Here is an 18,272-nt window from a genome sequence, read left to right on the forward strand (position 1 = left end):
TATATTTCCCTTTTTTTTTTTTTTTTTTTTTTTTTAATAACAATGTTGACTTTAATAGGAGTACATTACATAATGTGTATGTTACAATACCAGCATATCAAAAATCAGGTCACAAAGATGCTGACATCTAATAAAACTAACAATGATTCAGCGTTTTGGATAATTAATTAAAAAAAAAAAAGGAAAAAAAAGCTATTGATATAAATATAACAGTTTATTTAACAAAGGATTCAAAATACTTTGTGACTCTTGCTCCTCTGTGTTTCGATTAGCTCTGTCTACGGTTCAAAGACTTAAGTCACAAGTCATCATTTTAAATAAATTTACTTCAAAAAGACCATAAACTTTCTTCTCTTTTGCCAAATCATTAAAAAGGTGGTATTTATATGCATGTGTGTAAGTTACCTGCTTACTTTGTGTCAAAATGGTAGATTATTGTCCAGCTGCTCAAGAGAAAAATTTCATCTTTGTAATGTACAGCATCTATACCACAGTACCCTAATATTTAAAAACCCTGAACAACTTGTGAAATAGCACTGAATTTTGAATTAAGCTCAATGGAATGAAGTCAACTGAGGATAAATGACACATAATGTGAAATATTTCAAGGACAACCACTTGCTATAATGCTGTGTTAAAAAAAAAACTGGCATGTATTCTCTTACATTCAAAGGATGTGAGAATAAACCAGAGAATAAATTTAAAGCAAAAATACAGCATACAAAAACACTGTCACATAATGTGTAACTCCCCCTTGAGATGTCCATTCCTTTCACAGTCTATTTAAAGAGAGATTCCTTAGCATTAGCAGGCCTTTTTAAATAACACCAATACAATAAAGTCACTGTGACACTATCGCAAACCAGTACTGGAAGTCCTATTGCCCAAACCGACTCATCCACAGTAACAGTATACGAACAGCCACAATTTCCTTTGCAGTCTGGAGTTGCTGATCATTGATGGTAAGGGCACTTGAGGTTGGAAAGCTACAGTGAGGCCTGTGACTTTGAAAGCAGGACGATCTTCAGAGCACCACCTCATCCTGTCCACTCTCAGAACCGAACAGTTCCACACAAGTTAAAGGTTTTCCAGATCTTTCTGTGATGCAGTTAGTGGAAAGATTGTGATGAGGAGAGCAAAGGGAGTGGGCACCAACAGTGACAGGGTGGGACTGATCTGTCTGCCAGGGCCTGAGCACTCATCAGGTCTGTTTGAGCGGGGTTAGGGGTCAGGGCCATGTCACATGCTGGATCTTTTTCTTCACCTCCGGAGACTTCAGTGTACCCTGCTGTGATGGAAGATGATGTATCAGGTAACAGGAATTTTATATTTATAGTAATATATTGCAATGTGTTACTGACCGAGTGACATGCAATATGAATTAATAAAAATATCTATTAAATATTTGGATTTATAATAAGTTGCTATTTAAAGTTTACTGTTTTACATAGAATAAAAGGATTTAAATAAGAAAAATGCTACCTTGGAAAGTTTAGTGTGACTACTTTTATTGAAAAAATATTTTGCTTATTGAAGGGTATATTTTCATCTTCACTTTCACAATGATTGTATGCATCTTTTTATCCTATGAATAGCATTGTGAATTTTCATGTAAGGCACAATTGAGGTGACAGGACAAAAAACTTCCTACCGAGCTGTTTGCCTCTCGTTTAAGGTTTGTTGCGTCAGTGCTGCGATGAATAGATGAGGAGGAGGAAGACGTGCTGCCTGATAGCTTGCGGATGGGGTTGGACAAGTTTGCAGCTGGAGGAGGTTTTAACCTGTCAGTGATCCCTGTTGACACTGTGCTTCCCTCGGGCTTCTTCACTTTTAGTGGGCCAGACTGAGAGGAACTGCCATCAAACACGACCAGAGGCCTTTTCCTATTGTGGTCATTACTGGAACTGGAAATGACCAAACAATAATGACAACAATAATCAATCACTTATGTTATAGGTCAACAGCACAGCACACCTGCATTCTGTAATATTTTTATAACCTGGGTTGGTCAAGGAGTGAGTAGGCTGCCTGGAGGAGCTTATAAGTCTGTTACAGATTGAGAAACCCCTTTGTTGGAAATCAGCTTGTGTCTGGACACTGCAAGTTAAGGATCGGAGGAATGGATGCCTCATGAAACATGTTTCTGGCTCCTCCATTCTTGCCTCTTATGTGGGTGGGATTAAAATTCAAGAAAAAGAGGCAAGTGAAGGAAACATGGATGCAATTGATGTAATTGGGATTTACCACATGTTAACCAGCACCTTGCATCTTTTCCTATTATATATGAATGGGTCTAAGACACAAGGAAAAGATGCACATTAGGGAAAGTGGATGCAATGAGTGGGATTGGGATTCACCACAGGTCAACCTAGAGCCGAGAACAATAAAATAAGGGCTCTGAGAATCGCCCAGAGAGCGACTTGCAGTGAGAAGAAAACGTAGCTCACTGCCTGATGTGTGCAAAGCGTCAATCAACACATGCAGACCTGAAGAGAGAGAGAGAACCCTGAGTTCCCAAAAACTGATTTAAACAAAGAAAGTATTTCCTTTCTCTATCAAGACTCCGGGAAACGTAAGGGGTGCTGACAGTAGAGTGAGGCTATATAATTACGCAGAAGGGCAGATTTTAGACCCTTTCTAGGGCTGCTCAGGCACACCTCAATTTCATCTCAGCACCTCGAAAAAATAAAGACTGAACATTGGGTCGTTTTTACTGTGACTTAGAAAGTGTGTGGTTGCAGTCCCATGGTGTGTATATTATCAAACAACGTTAGCTGACTTAGATAATGAGCTACTATAAATGTTGCACCTTATTATTTTAGTGTCAGTGCTATGAAATAGCAGTACTGTGTGGTATTATTAAGCCCTGCAATTATTCTTCTTCATTAACAAATGAAGAGAACAAATGAAAGAAAACTCAGTTGTACATTCACAGCAGACATAAGGCCATCTGTGCTCCACATAGGAAATTAACAAACCACTGCTGAGGTGGATGCAGTTTTTAATGAAGGAATTACACATATTGGCTTTAGGGACAGTGAATTCAGCTACTGGGCAAACCCTCAGTAACTGGAAATCATTTTTTCAGTTTCAGGTGAGAAACTGAGGTCAAAATGACTCAAATTGCTCATATTTAATTAGAATGATATTATGAATCAATTCATACTGTTTATTAGATTATCAATTCTGTGATTGGGTGTTAGGTTTGCTATTTGGTTGGCAGCACAGAGGAGGAGAGAGGAGGACAGTGATGGAGTCAAGGGGAGAGACCAGGGTTTAGTCCCCCACGTGGGGTTTACCTGTCAGGCCTGTGGGCAGCCGGTGCCGGTCTTCCCCGGATCTTGTCCACCCTCCGGCCCCAGCGGCTGTTCGGTAAAGTCCTCTGCGGCAGAGGGATGATGTGCCGCAGGTATAGCTCTGTGAGCCGGTCCCGACTTCCACAGTCTCCGGCACTGACATTTTTCTGAGCCAGATATAAAGAGTCGATATCTCACCTTGTCCGATATGACAAAAACAGACTGCTAGCTGTTAGCCAGTGTGCTAACACCACAGTATTCTCCCTTCGCCTCCATATTAAATGACACTTCACAGGTTCCTCTCTAAACAGTGACTCACCTCTTGTAAAACGAGCTGCATAAACTCCTGAGACAACAGCTCAGGGTGTAGCAGCAGGTCCACATCCGAACTACAAACACTCTTCCCATCTCGTCCCGTCGACGCAGCCATATTTGATGCTCTTCTCTTCCCGACATGCCCCGCGACAGGCCAGTCACCAGGATCTGGTCTCTGAAGTATTTACTGTTTAGGATGTCTGGACTCAAATCTGTCTGAAACTCCCATGTTTTTCAATAATATTCAGTATAAAAAATGAATGAGAGAAACATCCATTCAATATGACATTTCTGTAAAGGAGCAGCAGTGTATCCTCAGTGAAACACTCCATAAAGTATAATTAGGGTTTGATAATAATAAAAAATAGCCTGATTTAACACAACAAATGTGCAGATTTATCAATTAAAATAAAGTGACATGATTTAATGTTGCATTTTTTAGCTTTTTTGGTTAATGTTATTTTTAAGACACTACTTGTAATTGTTGGGTCTGAATGGTTTTATAGATTATTGTATACATGCCCATATTTGCCTTTAACATGGATCTTCTGTCTGCCATAAGGTGATGAGAATTAGTCTTAGACATACTTCACATAGGTACACATGGAATACAAACATATGTAGCAAAAATGGAAAATGTAGTATTAAAGAAAAATACTGAGTTAACTAATACAAAGACTTAAGAACAGTTTGGCTATAAGAGTGCAACAGTGCCAAAACCAGGTCCTGCTGCGCCTTCTTGTACACTGAGTTACTGTTTTGTACCCAGGTCTCTGAAGGTCCATCACCGAATATTTTAATTTCAGGTGCTGGAAATGTGGGTGGGCAGGTACACCAGATGTCTTCTGGTTTTTAAACACAGAAGAGTTTTGTGATAATTCTGTCTGAAGTTTGTCAAATATGTCACAAGAGCCAGTCATACTGAAAGATTTTAGACTATAAGAAAAACAAGAGGCTCTTCGTTATTTAGAGGCTTGTTTCAGTTGATTTTCTCTATGTCTCAATCACATCCTGTTTGTAAATTGAAAACAGGAACACCCTGCTTTCAATGGTGTAGTGATTTAACCATTGTCGGACACATCCTTCTGGTGGATGTTGCCAACTCACGGGGATAAATAATTGTATGTTTCATCACATTTAGAAACAACCTTTTCAAATGAAGGGCAAAACGTCTTCAATCAGCTCTCCAGTCCAGTGATTAGGATTAACTTTTTTCAGACGAATGGCCTTGGCTTCCAAACATAGATCACATGGCCCTGCTTCTGTGCAAGCTGGCTGCAGAACAACTTAGATCTGTGTCACCCTGACTGGAAGTTCATTGGGAACAAATTATTTAACACTAGGCCTTACTTCTCTTTACAGTCCAGCCCTCATATAAATGCTTTTTCATACCTGAACTATGGCCCTGACAGGTTGAGCTTGTTTTGGAAAAGTAATGGAACCTGAGCAGAAATGTTGTCACAGCCTCAGATCAGAGAAAAAATGTTCACATGCCTGATAACATGTTGATCCAAACATAAGTTAAGCGATTACATTAGGACAGTTTTTTTTTTGTCGTTAGCAAAACAAAACAAAATAGTATGGGAAAATATTTTAGATTTTCTATATATATATTGTAAAAATGCAGAAAATTTGCAACTCTTTGACAAACATGAACAAGACATTTAGCCAACATTTTACATTAACAGCTTTTACAGTAATTCAGCAAATACAGTAATACAATAATTCATTATTATCTATTTACTTCAATATTTACTTCTATTGTGTGTGTGTGCTCACACACTTGGCAATAAAGCTCATTCTGATTCTGATTTACATTTTACACATTAGCAAATCAATCCATAAGTAGTGTGAATAGTGTCTGAAGTATTTATTAGAGAAGTAACAGACGTACCTATAGATTTACATATAATTCACAGCACCTTCATTTATTTTTTTCTCTGTGACCTAAAGGTCAGTGAAACTCATATTCTGCATACACGTTAATACAAGCAGTGAGTTATTCAACTGTTCCCTGGAAGTAAGATTTTGGTTGAAACCATAAAAATCTTAGTTTCAGTGTTAAACATGAATATGACCATCAACTTAACAGAGAAAGTTTTGTAAATTGTCATAACTTAGATTCCGGTTACAGTGGTTTGCTGCATTATCTCAAAATAAAGACCTCATTTCCCATCAACCCCACCTCATTTCAAAGCTTGCTGCTGTACCTTAAGTTTAGTATCTTGGTTTCAGACCTCTGCATCAGTGCCAAGATTAGCAATTAGAACTGAATGAATGAATCAGTTTATTGGAACAAATCGGCAAATCACTGATAATAAGGTTGAGAATCAAGCACAGGCACGATAAACTTAACGTGCAGTGAAACAGCACCATCTTTCTGTTTTGTGCTGCACAGCATTACCGTACCTGCTTGGCCAGGCTGAGGCTGCCAGTGTAATCAAAGACAGTCTTACAGCTTTATAGCATCTATAAATATATAACAGTGAAAGCAATGATAATTTCAAAATGCTACACACACTTGAGTCAAAGCCACAGCACTCTAAAAACTGCTGTTCCATTTTGTTGCTGCTGTCTGCTGTGTGCATTGTCTTCAATTAAGTTGATCTACTGTGAATGGGTTGGCTCTGGCTCAGTAGGTAGAGTGGGCTGCACACCAATCACATAGTTGGTAGTTTGATCCTCACTTCGGCCCGTTGAATTGTCCGCCGGCAAGATAAACATGTTATATAAATGCAACCATTTATCCACAGTGAACAGACATCTTTAGTATCCCAGCAACCTATTTCCATTATGACCCTGCGTACCTTATGTACACTGTAAACGCAGCTCACTGCTGGCTACAATGTGCTTTTCATTCAGGCACTCCAGTCTGTCAATGTATCTTCATTTCAAAACTAGATTTATTTATGTGGTTTCATCATTCAAGTAAACATACACAGCTTGATAACTGACCTACTTCTCTGTTGACACAGTTTCAACTCACAAAAGATTTCGTTTCTGCACAATTTTTTCTTAAAACAGTCATTAAAAAAGACTTTCTCTGAGAACATTGCTGGACATTAATACTGAGTGTATCTTAACACATAACAACTGAATTGTTATCATTACCGCTACTCAAAGACTGAACATTGAGCGTACACTCTGCAACAACAGAATAACATTCATGAAACACATCAGAGACAAATTATAAAACACAACCGACAGTTGAGGAACCAGAAGTATTTAAACATCAGTAAGTTTCAGAAGCATCAGTGGCCTTGATGTTAAGTCGCCCAGTATATAGTCACAAAATTCATTTTTTTATATTTCAGACAAAATAACCTCACCATGAGGTCAACTTAGTACCTGTTCTGAATCTTTCAATTGTCACATGATCTTGCTCAGTAGATGGAGTTGCCATGTAATTGTGTATGTTTAAATTTCCAAGCACTTTAAGGACTTTCCATCCCTGAGTTTCCATGGAAAATTTAAGATTGAAAGTTCCTTATTTTGGTAAGATTATTTTGTCAAAAACCGCTATATTATTTTAAGGTGGACTATTTTTGCTTATTATGAGGACATTTATAAGTTAAAAACATTTGACACCAGTGTTTGCTGCATCTAGAAACCTGGCCGTCGTTCACACAGCTGACTGAGTCTCACTGCACACATAAATGTTGCTGGGCCTCACTCTTCTGCGACTCCTACCTGGCACTCTGGGACACAGTCTGCAGCTTTTGGGAATGAACTCTTGACAGGCCTCCCTGAACTTTCTGATCCTCCAGCAGTAGATGACAGGGTTAAAGACTGTCTTCAGGTAGCTGAGCCACAGGGCGCCTATGCTGATTGGGTAGAAGGCTGAGCTGTAGTAGAACTGTTGGCTGAATACGGCCAGCAGACTGACCACAGTGTGAGGCAGCCAGCACACTGAGAAGCCGACAAAGAGGATGAGGATGGTCGTGAAGGCTCGGGTCTTAAAGCTCATGTCCACCTTGATATGATGGGGGCGCTGCAGGCCAGTAAGCCTCATTTTGCTGACTTGGTTGAGGGCCGGTAGGCAGGAATGCTCACTGGTGTGATTGTGGATGCGCAGGGTGTTGCGGCGCACGGTGTTGAGGATGCACATATAAGAGTACAGCATGACTGTAAATGGTACAAAGAATACTGCTACTGCCAACAGCACTGTGTATCCACGATCTGCCAGAGACTCACTGTATCCCAGCACACACAGCGGCACCCAGGGACCCCCAATCCCTGCTGCACCTGTCCTCCACCCAACTACAGACGGCAGAGACACACACAGGCTCAGCACCCATGAACCTGCAATCAGCAGTTTAGCCCTGTGTGGAGTCAGCTTGTCCTGCCGCTGCACAATGATGAGGAATCGGTCCACACTGATTATGAGGAGGATGGACACCCCCTCCAGGACAAAAAGCCAGTACAACATGATGGAGGCTCGACAGAACCCGCTCCCAAAGCTCCAATCAGCCGTGGCCACAGTGACTGCAGTGAAGGGCATGCAGAGCAGAGAGAGCATAATGTCTGAAAAGGCCAACGTGGCGAGGAGGAGATTGATAGCAGAACGCATAGAAGGTTTCTGATAAACAATAAGACAAACAATTGCGTTGCCGAGGAAACCAACAGTAATCATGAAGATCATAATGGCTGCCAGGGTCACACGCAGAGTGACTGATATGAGAGGAGTCGCAGCTTCTGATTGTAGGCTTTCTTCTACTTTCTCAACATTGTCCGGCTGCATAAAGTCACACTCCTCCAGCAGGCTTTCATTACAAAAAGCCATAGCAGCTATTATTAGGGAATATCAACTTGATAGAAGCTGTACATGTTGATTATTATTGTCGTATACACATCAAGTTGCTCTTAGAGGATAGTCTTCCATGGCGATGTCTGAAAAAAGAGAAGAATATCCACATAAGGAGTTATCATTTTAATATTTTTGAAACTGTAAAGTTTGAGGAAATTTAGGCAATGATGCTTCCTAAGATGTACATTCCATGGTTTTAATGGATGTCACCATGAAATAACATTTACAGTTACATGCTGTGGTAAACATGGCAAAAAACATGTCTCATTAGATCACTCAGTAACATAAAACAGAGAGAGGAGGAATGACATCCCCTAAAACGCTGCAAGACATAGGACCAGCCCACAGGGACACCACACTGAGAGCTATCCTGTAGTCACAGGACATAGACTGTGTTTTCACCAGCCTGAATAAGTCTTGATGATTCACAGCAGAGCTGCAATGTTTCACACATAAATAGAAACACACATTTGCTCTAGTAGGCTACAGCAGAGTACACACACATGGTACAATTGCCTGTCTTCTGTCGACTTAGCAGAAGCTCCCTCTTTGGTAATGCTTCAGATTTCAGACAACTTTGATTAAACAGAGACACATCCACACACAGGACACGTCTGTGGTAAGGTTTCCACATTGCTGCTCCTATTGGTGGGACAGTGGGAGTGTTAAAAATGCGATTGTGTTGTTCTGGCATTCAGGACACAGACACAGTCCTCCCAGATGGCTTACGATCTGGGAGCCGACGGTCGTTTCCACCTAACCGTCATAGACATTTTGACTTGTCATAGTAGGACAAAGACAGGTAATAGCATTAGGTAAGTCTTTGTACTACTTAAATATGAGCCATGAGCCATAACAGTGTGATACTGAACCAGCATGCACAATACCAGGAGCCTGAATGAATGACTGTGCTGGTAAAGGATCACAGTCTCAGTTACTATAACATATCTAATGTCAATGTCAAAATAAAACCACCTACATAAGACATTAAATGTCACCCCTCCCAGTATATGCTGATTGATCCAAACATTAAAGAGGAAATAATCCCTTCAGTACATTCTTGCACAAAATCCTTCATAGGCCACTGAAGAGCATTGCTGGTTGTTGCCAGGGTAACAAGGTCACCAGTTCCATAGCAACAAGCATCCCATACTCCCATCCCCTTGCCTGAATGACAAAATCTTGCCTGTGTCACAGGGTTTTCCATTTAGGACACAGGAATTAAATTCAGACTCAGAATACCAAAAAGATTCATTGTCAGACATGCAGATGATACACAGAAGTGTGTTTAATAATGTTTTCACTCACAGCATAATCTTACCAAAGCCAGGCATTTACTGAGTCAGATGTATTAGGAAAAAATATAAAGGGATAAAGGCATGAAAGAGCCATGGACTGTCATGCAGCTTTGACCAGTATACTGTTTGCCACTAGAGCTGACACATGCCACCGGATCAGGAGTGGCATGCCATCGGCTGGTTGTCGAGCTTGGCGTCACTCTTGCAGGGAGCTCCTGGCAAAAAAACAAACCAAACAAACAAACAAACCAAAAAAAACAGGTGGCTTCACTCAACTGCTGTCCTGAGCTGAAGAATCAGGCAATGAGAGATGGATGAGACAATAACAGAGAAACATCAGAGCCTGCGAAAATACAAATGTTCCAATGATCAAACCGGCCTCTAGATTCGACGAGACACAGCATCCATGCGCCGTTTTAAATGGTGTGTATTATAGTATTGACTCTGACTGTTTTTCCAATACCAGAGCAGATTTTTCCTCATAAGGTTTAATGGCATCTGATCACTGAGCCTGTACATCGTGTTCTCACAGTAACATGACTCTGTTTCTCTTCACATCTGAGCTTCACACCACCTTCCTTCTCAGTCTGCATCACTACCGAAGGAAAACAGGGCAATGCAACATCCCGGATGCACTGAAAACACCATCAGACAAAACGCCTGACCTTTCTCTCGGCATCGAGTATGGGATCAGAGCGATAAACCATTGCATCTATGCGCACCGATTAACATCTGAGAGCCTTACCTTAACGCTTATAATAGACAGCAGGTCTCATGTCCGTCTCTCGTGGATCCAGACAGCTCGGTGTCCGGTCTGGTCTTCCTCCACACGCCGAGGGTTCCCTAATATATTCCACTTTGAACATTTCACTGTCGGATCGATTGCCATCGTGCCGCCTGGATGCTGACGCCAGATGAACAGGTGGTCACTGAGTTAAAGAGGCAGTGGGCCAAATTAAGTCATATCAAATCAATGATATGTTATACCAAAGGATCTGCACTATAAACTTGTTTCCTAAAAATTAGGCTACTACCTGACACAATAATAATGATAACATGAATTACTGTGCCAATAAATGGTACCTAATCTAATTTTAGATTTGCAACACTTGCATAAGATAATAAGATACACATTAAATAATCAGTGTGTTTTTTTTATTAACAACAATTAGCAATAAAACTGTCACATTTAAGGTATTTTGTTTAAAACAAGCAAACAAAAATATCTCACCTCGCAGGCCTATTGTGGCATCCTACAAGAATCATTAAAACTTTCAAATGACACACGATCAGTAAACCTGCATTCATTTATTTGTCCAGGAGATGGCAGCATTGTACACCACATCCACTTGGACTTGGCTGGTGAATTATTTGTGCTGGTATGTTCTGGTATTTCTAGCTATGTATGGGTTTAAGAGTTTTAAAATTCAAACTTTTTATTTAAAGCTGCAGTGCCTCTTTTAAAGAAACAATTATCCATATTCATAACAATTACAACAGCAACAAGTCTCTACATTGTTGAACCTCTTATTTCTTATATTTCTTATGTTAGAGGTGATGTAAAGTGTACTAACACTGGGTCTAGATTTGCAAAATAACACGCTGGGATATATTTCCACAGGTTATTCAACTATAATTAATTTATAGAGAATATCTGCTTAATTCTCAGCGTTCACGTACAATTACACACATGGTTACGTTCACACACTTAGCATGCAGGCTGAGATTCTTTTCATGGGCATGCTTGTCTAAATTGGCATCATGCCCATGTGTTGAACATGCCCATCAAACCAGTTCCACTCCACCGGTCTGGCACTTGCATGCTCGTCACGTTCAATGGCACCCACACAACAAACTTGCTAGTGAGAGAATTCATTTCCCTGTCCATTATTCCACAGATGTTTGCTTTAATTTCTTCCTGATGGGGAGAATTTGGTACTCTAGCTTTCACCAAAAAAGCAAACACAGGCAAAGTGAAAAAAAAAAAAACCAAACACTAAATCAGAATATTCAGAGGGGAGAAACGACATAAGTAACAGTATTTACTGAGCCATGTACAGACGACTGTGTTACATTTAGAGGGGGAAAGAGACATTTTAATAAACTCACATGCAAATGCACCATTTGAGTCTTTCATCCATGCACACCACTGCTTTTGACGCCAGGTATGACTTCTGTGTCTCATGAATTTCGATTCACGCTGAGGAAGCCACGATGTGTTAATCAGTGTCAGACTTTAGGGGTTAACCTCTCACTGTAATGTGAAAATAATTAACACCAAACAGTGGAGACTGATGATGTACAGTGCAACAGTGAAACGGTTCATTTTTGAAATCTGTGCCGTAAATAATTTGTTGAATAAGGGTAGATGCGTGTCTGTTGTATGTGACTGTGCCTGAACTGCGAGACACAAACAACAAGCATTAAAGAAGAGATTATCACGCAATAATTGCTTTATGTAAAGTACTTCTGAACGAGGCTTATGAGCAATTATGAGCAATTATTTTAGCAGTTGTTATAGGAGGAGGTAATAACATCCGTGTCTGTGTAGCTGCAAACAGTCCCTGTTTCAGTGACACAACAAATAATGCTGACTAACTTTTAATAGCACATACTATAAATGAACAAACAAACTACACATGATGCCATCACAAGCTCAGAGGTGTGATGCACTTTACATGCAAACTGAGCTTTTTCTGTTGACAGAGGCATTTGGAGCCTCAGGTTTGGGGACCTAGGGTACTATAACATCGTCAGGTCATACCGTCATATCCCTGCATTGATATTCAGAGAATACACCTAGCGTTGTGTGATGACAAAGCCCTCTAAAGGGCTTTTTATCCCTCCCAATTCCAGCGTTATCTCCCATCTTTACATCACTAAGCTTGAGGGGATCATGCCGCCATCCTGGAAGCTTAGGTTTTGCCTCCCTTTTTATCAGAGAGCTTGGACTTTTTCAGCTTAGTGGGAACACATCATGTTAAAGAGTCATTGCTGGATGATGACAGTGAGCTGTGACACCACCTGTCTTCCTATGTGTGATGCTATTTTGATGCTGAGAGCATGCAGAATTTTTTTTTTTACATTGTGTGTTCAGTTTTAGGTTAGGGCAGCATGGTCAGCTCCTGACAAGAAGATTCTGTCCCTCTGTGCCCTGCCTCTCATTCAGTGTCAGCTGGTTCCAGCCCCCATGCTACCCTTGACAGGATACAGATAACAGATGGATGGAGATGAAGACTCACTGGTTTTCATTCCAAAATGATGCATATGTCTTTCAGCTGTTTTATATTCAAGTCGCTTATTGCTCAAACCCAGTGCATCACTCCAAAGCAAAAAAAAAAAAAAAACAGAAGTTTTGTTTGTGACACTTTTCAATTGTCTAGCAAAAACATTGCCTCTGCAAAATGTCAACTTGTTTGGGCCTAAGATTACAGCTCCATTATCAGTGTGTATTGTTGAGTTCACAACAATGTGTCTGACAGGGTTTTATCTGCTCCACCATAGCAGGATCTCCTCAAATGTTGCACAACAACAATCGACTTGTCCTTGTCTATTCGTGTCCCTTTGGTATCTTCAGCGATTGAAAACTGACCTGTACAGGCTGGTGGGTACGGACTCATTCAAACAACCCGTTCATACAGATAATCTTTTCTGACATGTTTACATGGCTCATCATGTGTTTTAACAGCAACAGTAAGACATTTTTAACTGATAGTAATATAGGATGGATGTTGCTCTGAATTATCGCACAGAATGACAGAGTTACCAAAAATGTGTGTTATGATCATCTATTTGTTTTTATAAGACTGGATGTCAATGTGGAAGCACCTGGAAAGTATTAATCAGAAATACATATGCAAATAGTAATGAAAAATGTAACAGTTGTGGTTAATGCATTAACTCTCAGCTTTATGTTTATTGCTCAGTGTTCTGTCTGGGGTGTCAGCAGCTACTAAATGAGCAGACCTTTAACCTCCCTCCAAGTTTCACTGCAACTACAGCTTCTCTCTGGCTATTTCTCAGACTCCCTCCATTAACAATTACATTTTTGAATTGTAACACAAAGATATGATTATGTGTATGTTTCCACATGCGCAGATTATTTTGCATGTGTGTGTTTGTGGACATGGATTAGAGACAGAGAGGAGAAACAGATTGTTTTTCAGAGCCAAACCCATCATCTGTGGCAAAAGATCGGCTGCCTTGTGTCACTCCATCTCACTGTCACCTTGGCAACCGCTGCTGAGGTGAACTGCCAGCTGGGATAGCCAACCTCTGTTGGCTGCCACAGTATATATGTGCTTGGACTGATATGCAGTATATCACACAAAAATGTAGAAGCAAATTCCAAGAACAGGCGTATGCGATGCATTCAGCCACTTTCAATAGGGTCAACGTAGCTTTGCACAAGCAGAAGGCATAAAAACTGGGAAATGTGTTGGATACTTACAGATTATTTTAGTGTATTGGATTATAATATTATTTGTCTATAAATATTAGAAAGTAGTGTAAATACCTTTTAAAACTTCCCACAGCACAAGGAGACTCATTAACACTGTATCTTTCAACCAATGTCTCAAAACTTAAATATATTCAATTTACTATCATATGGCAAAGAAAATCATCGAATCCCTACATCTGAGAAATGGCAAACATTTGATATTTTTATTTGAAAATGGTTTAAAAAAATTATCCATTATCAAAATAGTTGTTTAGGAATTCTCTGACAAGATGTTTCAGAAGCTGCTATTAACAAAAACACCTAAGCAAAATGACAAGTGTCAAAACTGCTGTGTATTTAGACTTCACTTTTATGGCTTTGTGACTTCTTTCTGAGATAATGTCTGTATGTTATGTTTGATTATCATGAAACATTTTAGATTTGCATTTTGACAGACAGGCTATTATTAGGACATTATTTGTGAAATAGCAGCAGACTCTATGTTTAATACTTCAGTGCAAACTTGTGAAAAGTAATTGTGTGCATGTGTGTGCGCTTGTTATTACTCACATAGCACATAGCGGGGACTCACTGAATTTTAGGGTGACAAGGTTAGGGTGAACACAAGTCAATCTAAAGTCCCCACAAAGAATAAGAGTTTGTGCGAGTGCGAGTGTGTGTGTGTGTTAGTGTGTGTGTCTCCTGAGGAACCTCAGATATCTTAACAAAATTGTCCCTTATGTCAAATTTATTAAATAATTAGTGTATTCCATGAAAATAAACACAGTGGAAAAAATAAATAGTCCAAACCATCACACAAGAATACACAACATACTTACTTGTACATAAACTTAAGTGAGTGCTTGCTAATTGAAAAAGACATTTCCTATGAAGGAAAACCAATACTGGAGTTATTTTTGCTCTTTAACCATTTTAAACTTTATCACAACATAAATCCACTGACACACAACAGAAAAGTGAAAAATACAATTAAAGGAACATAAGTTATTTCTCATTTTAGACAACTTAATGCTGAATAAAGCGCATTAACTCGATGTATTTCATTTAGAAAGACAAATGATCCTTGCAGGCTACAGCCCAGTCTGGAACAAAATCTGCAGCAAAGGGAACTTTCATTTTCCAACAGTACAGAGTGAAAAGTACTTTCTCTACTTGAACTTATTGATTTTAGAGCCTTTGGACATGTTTTATCTGTAGATTGTAATCGTTCAGCAAACAAACACTGCCTTCAGAAGAGTTTAAATAGTTTCATATTTGGATTTGGACTGAACCTTTGTCCCAAGAAGCTGCTTAATAGTGCAGAAAATACCCAACAATGCCTAAAAGTAGACGTTTGTCCTGCTGTGAAATGAACACACTGGTTAACATAGTTCTGGATCAACGGACTAGTCTATGTACTGTAAGAAAACTTCACAAAATATTGTCGTTATTCACAGAAACATTTCTCTAAAAACGTATTCAGACGCTTCGTGTTGCTCAGTTTTCTTGTATAAATTGTTTTCACGTGTCACTGTACATCCTCTTGCAGTCTACGGATGGTGACGGTGTGTCCGAACCCATGCTGCCCACCTGCGAGTATGCGTTCTCCGGGGTACGTGGGAGTCCAGGCGGCGTCATGCGCTTCTCTTTCTGCCTGCGATTGCAGAACCAGACCCTGACCACCTCCTTCTCCAGCTGCAGTGTGTCCGCCAGAGAGTTGATCTCCTGCGCGGAGGGTTTGGGACACTTGAGGAAGTGGCTTTCCAACGCGCCTTTTACGCTCACCTCGATTGACGTGCGCTTTTTCCTCTTCCTGCCCTGCGTGGCGATCTTATCGATGCTGGTCGGGCTCCCGGTCGTGGAATCGGCCTCCTCCAGCCATTTGTTGAGCAGAGGCTTCAGCTTGCACATGTTCTTGAAGCTCAGCTGAAGCGCTTCAAACCTGCAGATGGTGGTCTGTGAAAACACGTTGCCGTACAGAGTGCCCAAAGCCAAGCCCACGTCTGCCTGTGTGAAACCGAGCTTGATCCGTCGCTGTTTGAACTGTTTGGCGAAATGCTCCAAATCATCAGAGGTCGGGGTGTCTTCGTCGGAGTGCGGCTCGTGGCTCACAACGTGATGCTGGTGATGGTGCGTGTGGTTGTTATGTTGGTGATGGTGATGATGGTGGCTGCCGTGGTCCAGCTCCGGAGACTCCCCGCGCACCAGTCCCGGGTGCATGAGGCTCTGCCCGGCGTGTGAGCTGAGCATCCCGTTGACTGTAAATCCGCCTGACTGGGAGTAAACGAGGGACTGTGGCTGCTGTTGCCCCTCTGTGATGCTTATGTGCGTTGCGGAGGTGCCTCCCCAACTTCCCGGGTGCGTCTGATGAGGTCCCAGATGTGGGGACCTGTGGTGCAGTGCGGAGCCCGAGTGGAGGTCGTCCCTGCCGGCATTTCTCTTCGCCTCCTGCGCCTGGGAGCTGGGGGACCACGGAGAGGCAGCCTCGGCTGCTGCCACCGCGGCTGCGGCTGCTGCGGCTGCTGCATGAGGCAGCGATGTCACCCACTGGTGGGCATGGCTTAGCATGTGGCCACCGTTGCTCGCCACCATTGCTCCCTGCATGAAGTCACTCTGCACCATTTTAACCGAAGGGTCCCCTCTGTATCCACTAGAAACTGTGGTGCTGCCCGGCTGCATGCCACCACTCCTCCGATCAGAGTGAATGACCGGGCCGGATAAAATCCTGCTGCTGGCTAGGTATGGACTTGAGGTGGCTGTTGCCATCCCCCAAAGCATGTATCACTATATGTACTGAATTCGACTTCTGCGCAATTGGTAAAAATGTACCAGATCACTCCATGGAGCCTCAGTGGATTTAGTTACACATTAACTTGCTCAGACCTGTGAGACTTTGCACACTTTATTACGCATTCCTAAGCGCAAAACGATAGTTTTCAAAACTTTTCTATGTCCTGGAAGCTCCGCCGTGCGTAATCCACCGAAAACGCCTTTAATCCGCGCCAAACTGACCAACACTCACTTCTAACTTCCTTCTTTGATATTAACGTTTTGAATCCGATTAAACGATCATGACAAAAATCTTTGACAAAAAGCCTGTGCTGTCCTCTCAAATGTTTCGCTCACTCCATCTGCTCTATCCGGCGCGTCCTCTGTGGAGCGAAGGAGACGAGCATGTGTTTACGTTGTGCCACGGCTGCATATTCCGCTCCCATCTCCATCCAATTACAACTAGAAGGTTCTGCAAAGCTCCCGCTGATTGGACGCACAGCCAGACAGGAGTTGGTGTGTCTCACAGTCGAGCCTCGGATGCACAAAGTTCTTGCTGCAGGAAAAAAAAGCAACAATATGCTAAAAAATATTACAGCAGAGAAAAAGACTGATCCGACTGTGTCTTCAAAGAAGCGCAAAGTATTAACTACATGAACGGTGTAAGAATGTAAGAAAACCTGCAACAAAACAAAGTTCGAACATAAAAATCAAAACATTTATCATCATTATTATTATATCTTTTGGTATTTTGAGGTTATGAAGTCATTAAAGTTAGTTATGCCAGATAAAACATAATAGTGGGTTATAGCATTTATAATAACACAGAAGGCCTGTGTCAAGGATACTCAAAGCGGCTTTGGGTACACATGAGGTTTGTACGCCTCTTGCATCTTAATGCGCTCTCCTTTTCATATGGTAACGGAAAGGCCACAGTGGCGTGACGCGCCGTACTGGTGAGCACTGAAGGTTCACAAAAGCAGGCAGCAGTTTGATTTTTCCATCCTCAAAAACAAACCAGTTCTGATGGGATGTTTCCATGCTGTGTCGGTTTATGGAGGGCCTGTTAAATAAACCTGCAGTGGGGAATTTTCTACCTCGGGTTTGCTTCAGTTTCAAAGCCCTTAAGAGAGTCAAGTTAATTGGGTGGAGAGCCAGGTGCAGCCACATAAATGTGCTGGTAATTTATGTTTTTCAGTAGATTTGTCTTGGATCTTCTCCAAAGGTAAAAGATAAACATGTAGCTGTTTTGCCAACTTCCTACATAAACGGAGCCTTTTGGGCTTATAAGTTAAATCCATCTACTCACCATCATGATCAGTCATAATGTAACAAACTGCATTTAG

General features: G+C 41.2%; 3 protein-coding genes across 4 annotated transcripts; all 3 read right to left on the reverse strand.

Annotated features, from left to right (window-relative positions):
- Nucleotides 1-10: 10 nt before the first annotated feature.
- Nucleotides 11-3,749, reverse strand: c21h2orf49 (chromosome 21 C2orf49 homolog). Of its 2 annotated transcripts, none has more exons than XM_026295795.1 (4): nt 3,616-3,749; nt 3,300-3,463; nt 1,652-1,904; nt 11-1,285 (listed from the first exon to the last, which is right to left on the reverse strand). In XM_026295795.1, exons 1-4 carry the CDS (start codon nt 3,724-3,726, stop codon nt 1,229-1,231), a joined length of 585 nt encoding a protein of 194 aa, XP_026151580.1. In that variant the 5' UTR covers nt 3,727-3,749; the 3' UTR covers nt 11-1,228. The 2 variants fall into 2 exon arrangements, with proteins under 2 accessions (XP_026151580.1, XP_026151579.1); XM_026295794.1 differs by having other exon boundaries at nt 11-1,288.
- Nucleotides 3,750-7,233: 3,484 nt separating this feature from the next.
- gpr45 (G protein-coupled receptor 45) lies at nt 7,234-8,400 on the reverse strand. The gene has a single exon (XM_026296041.1). It carries the CDS (start codon nt 8,392-8,394, stop codon nt 7,234-7,236), a length of 1,161 nt encoding a protein of 386 aa, XP_026151826.1. The 5' UTR covers nt 8,395-8,400.
- A 7,245-nt stretch (nt 8,401-15,645) lies between these two features.
- Nucleotides 15,646-16,939, reverse strand: pou3f3a (POU class 3 homeobox 3a). Its single transcript, XM_033325807.1, has one exon. The coding sequence runs from the start codon at nt 16,933-16,935 to the stop codon at nt 15,679-15,681; it is 1,257 nt and encodes a 418-aa protein (XP_033181698.1). The 5' UTR covers nt 16,936-16,939; the 3' UTR covers nt 15,646-15,678.
- Between the last annotated feature and the right edge of the window lie 1,333 nt (nt 16,940-18,272).

Source organism: Mastacembelus armatus, chromosome 21 (assembly GCF_900324485.2).
Source record: "Mastacembelus armatus chromosome 21, fMasArm1.2, whole genome shotgun sequence".
Classification (NCBI taxonomy): Eukaryota; Metazoa; Chordata; class Actinopteri; order Synbranchiformes; family Mastacembelidae; genus Mastacembelus; species Mastacembelus armatus.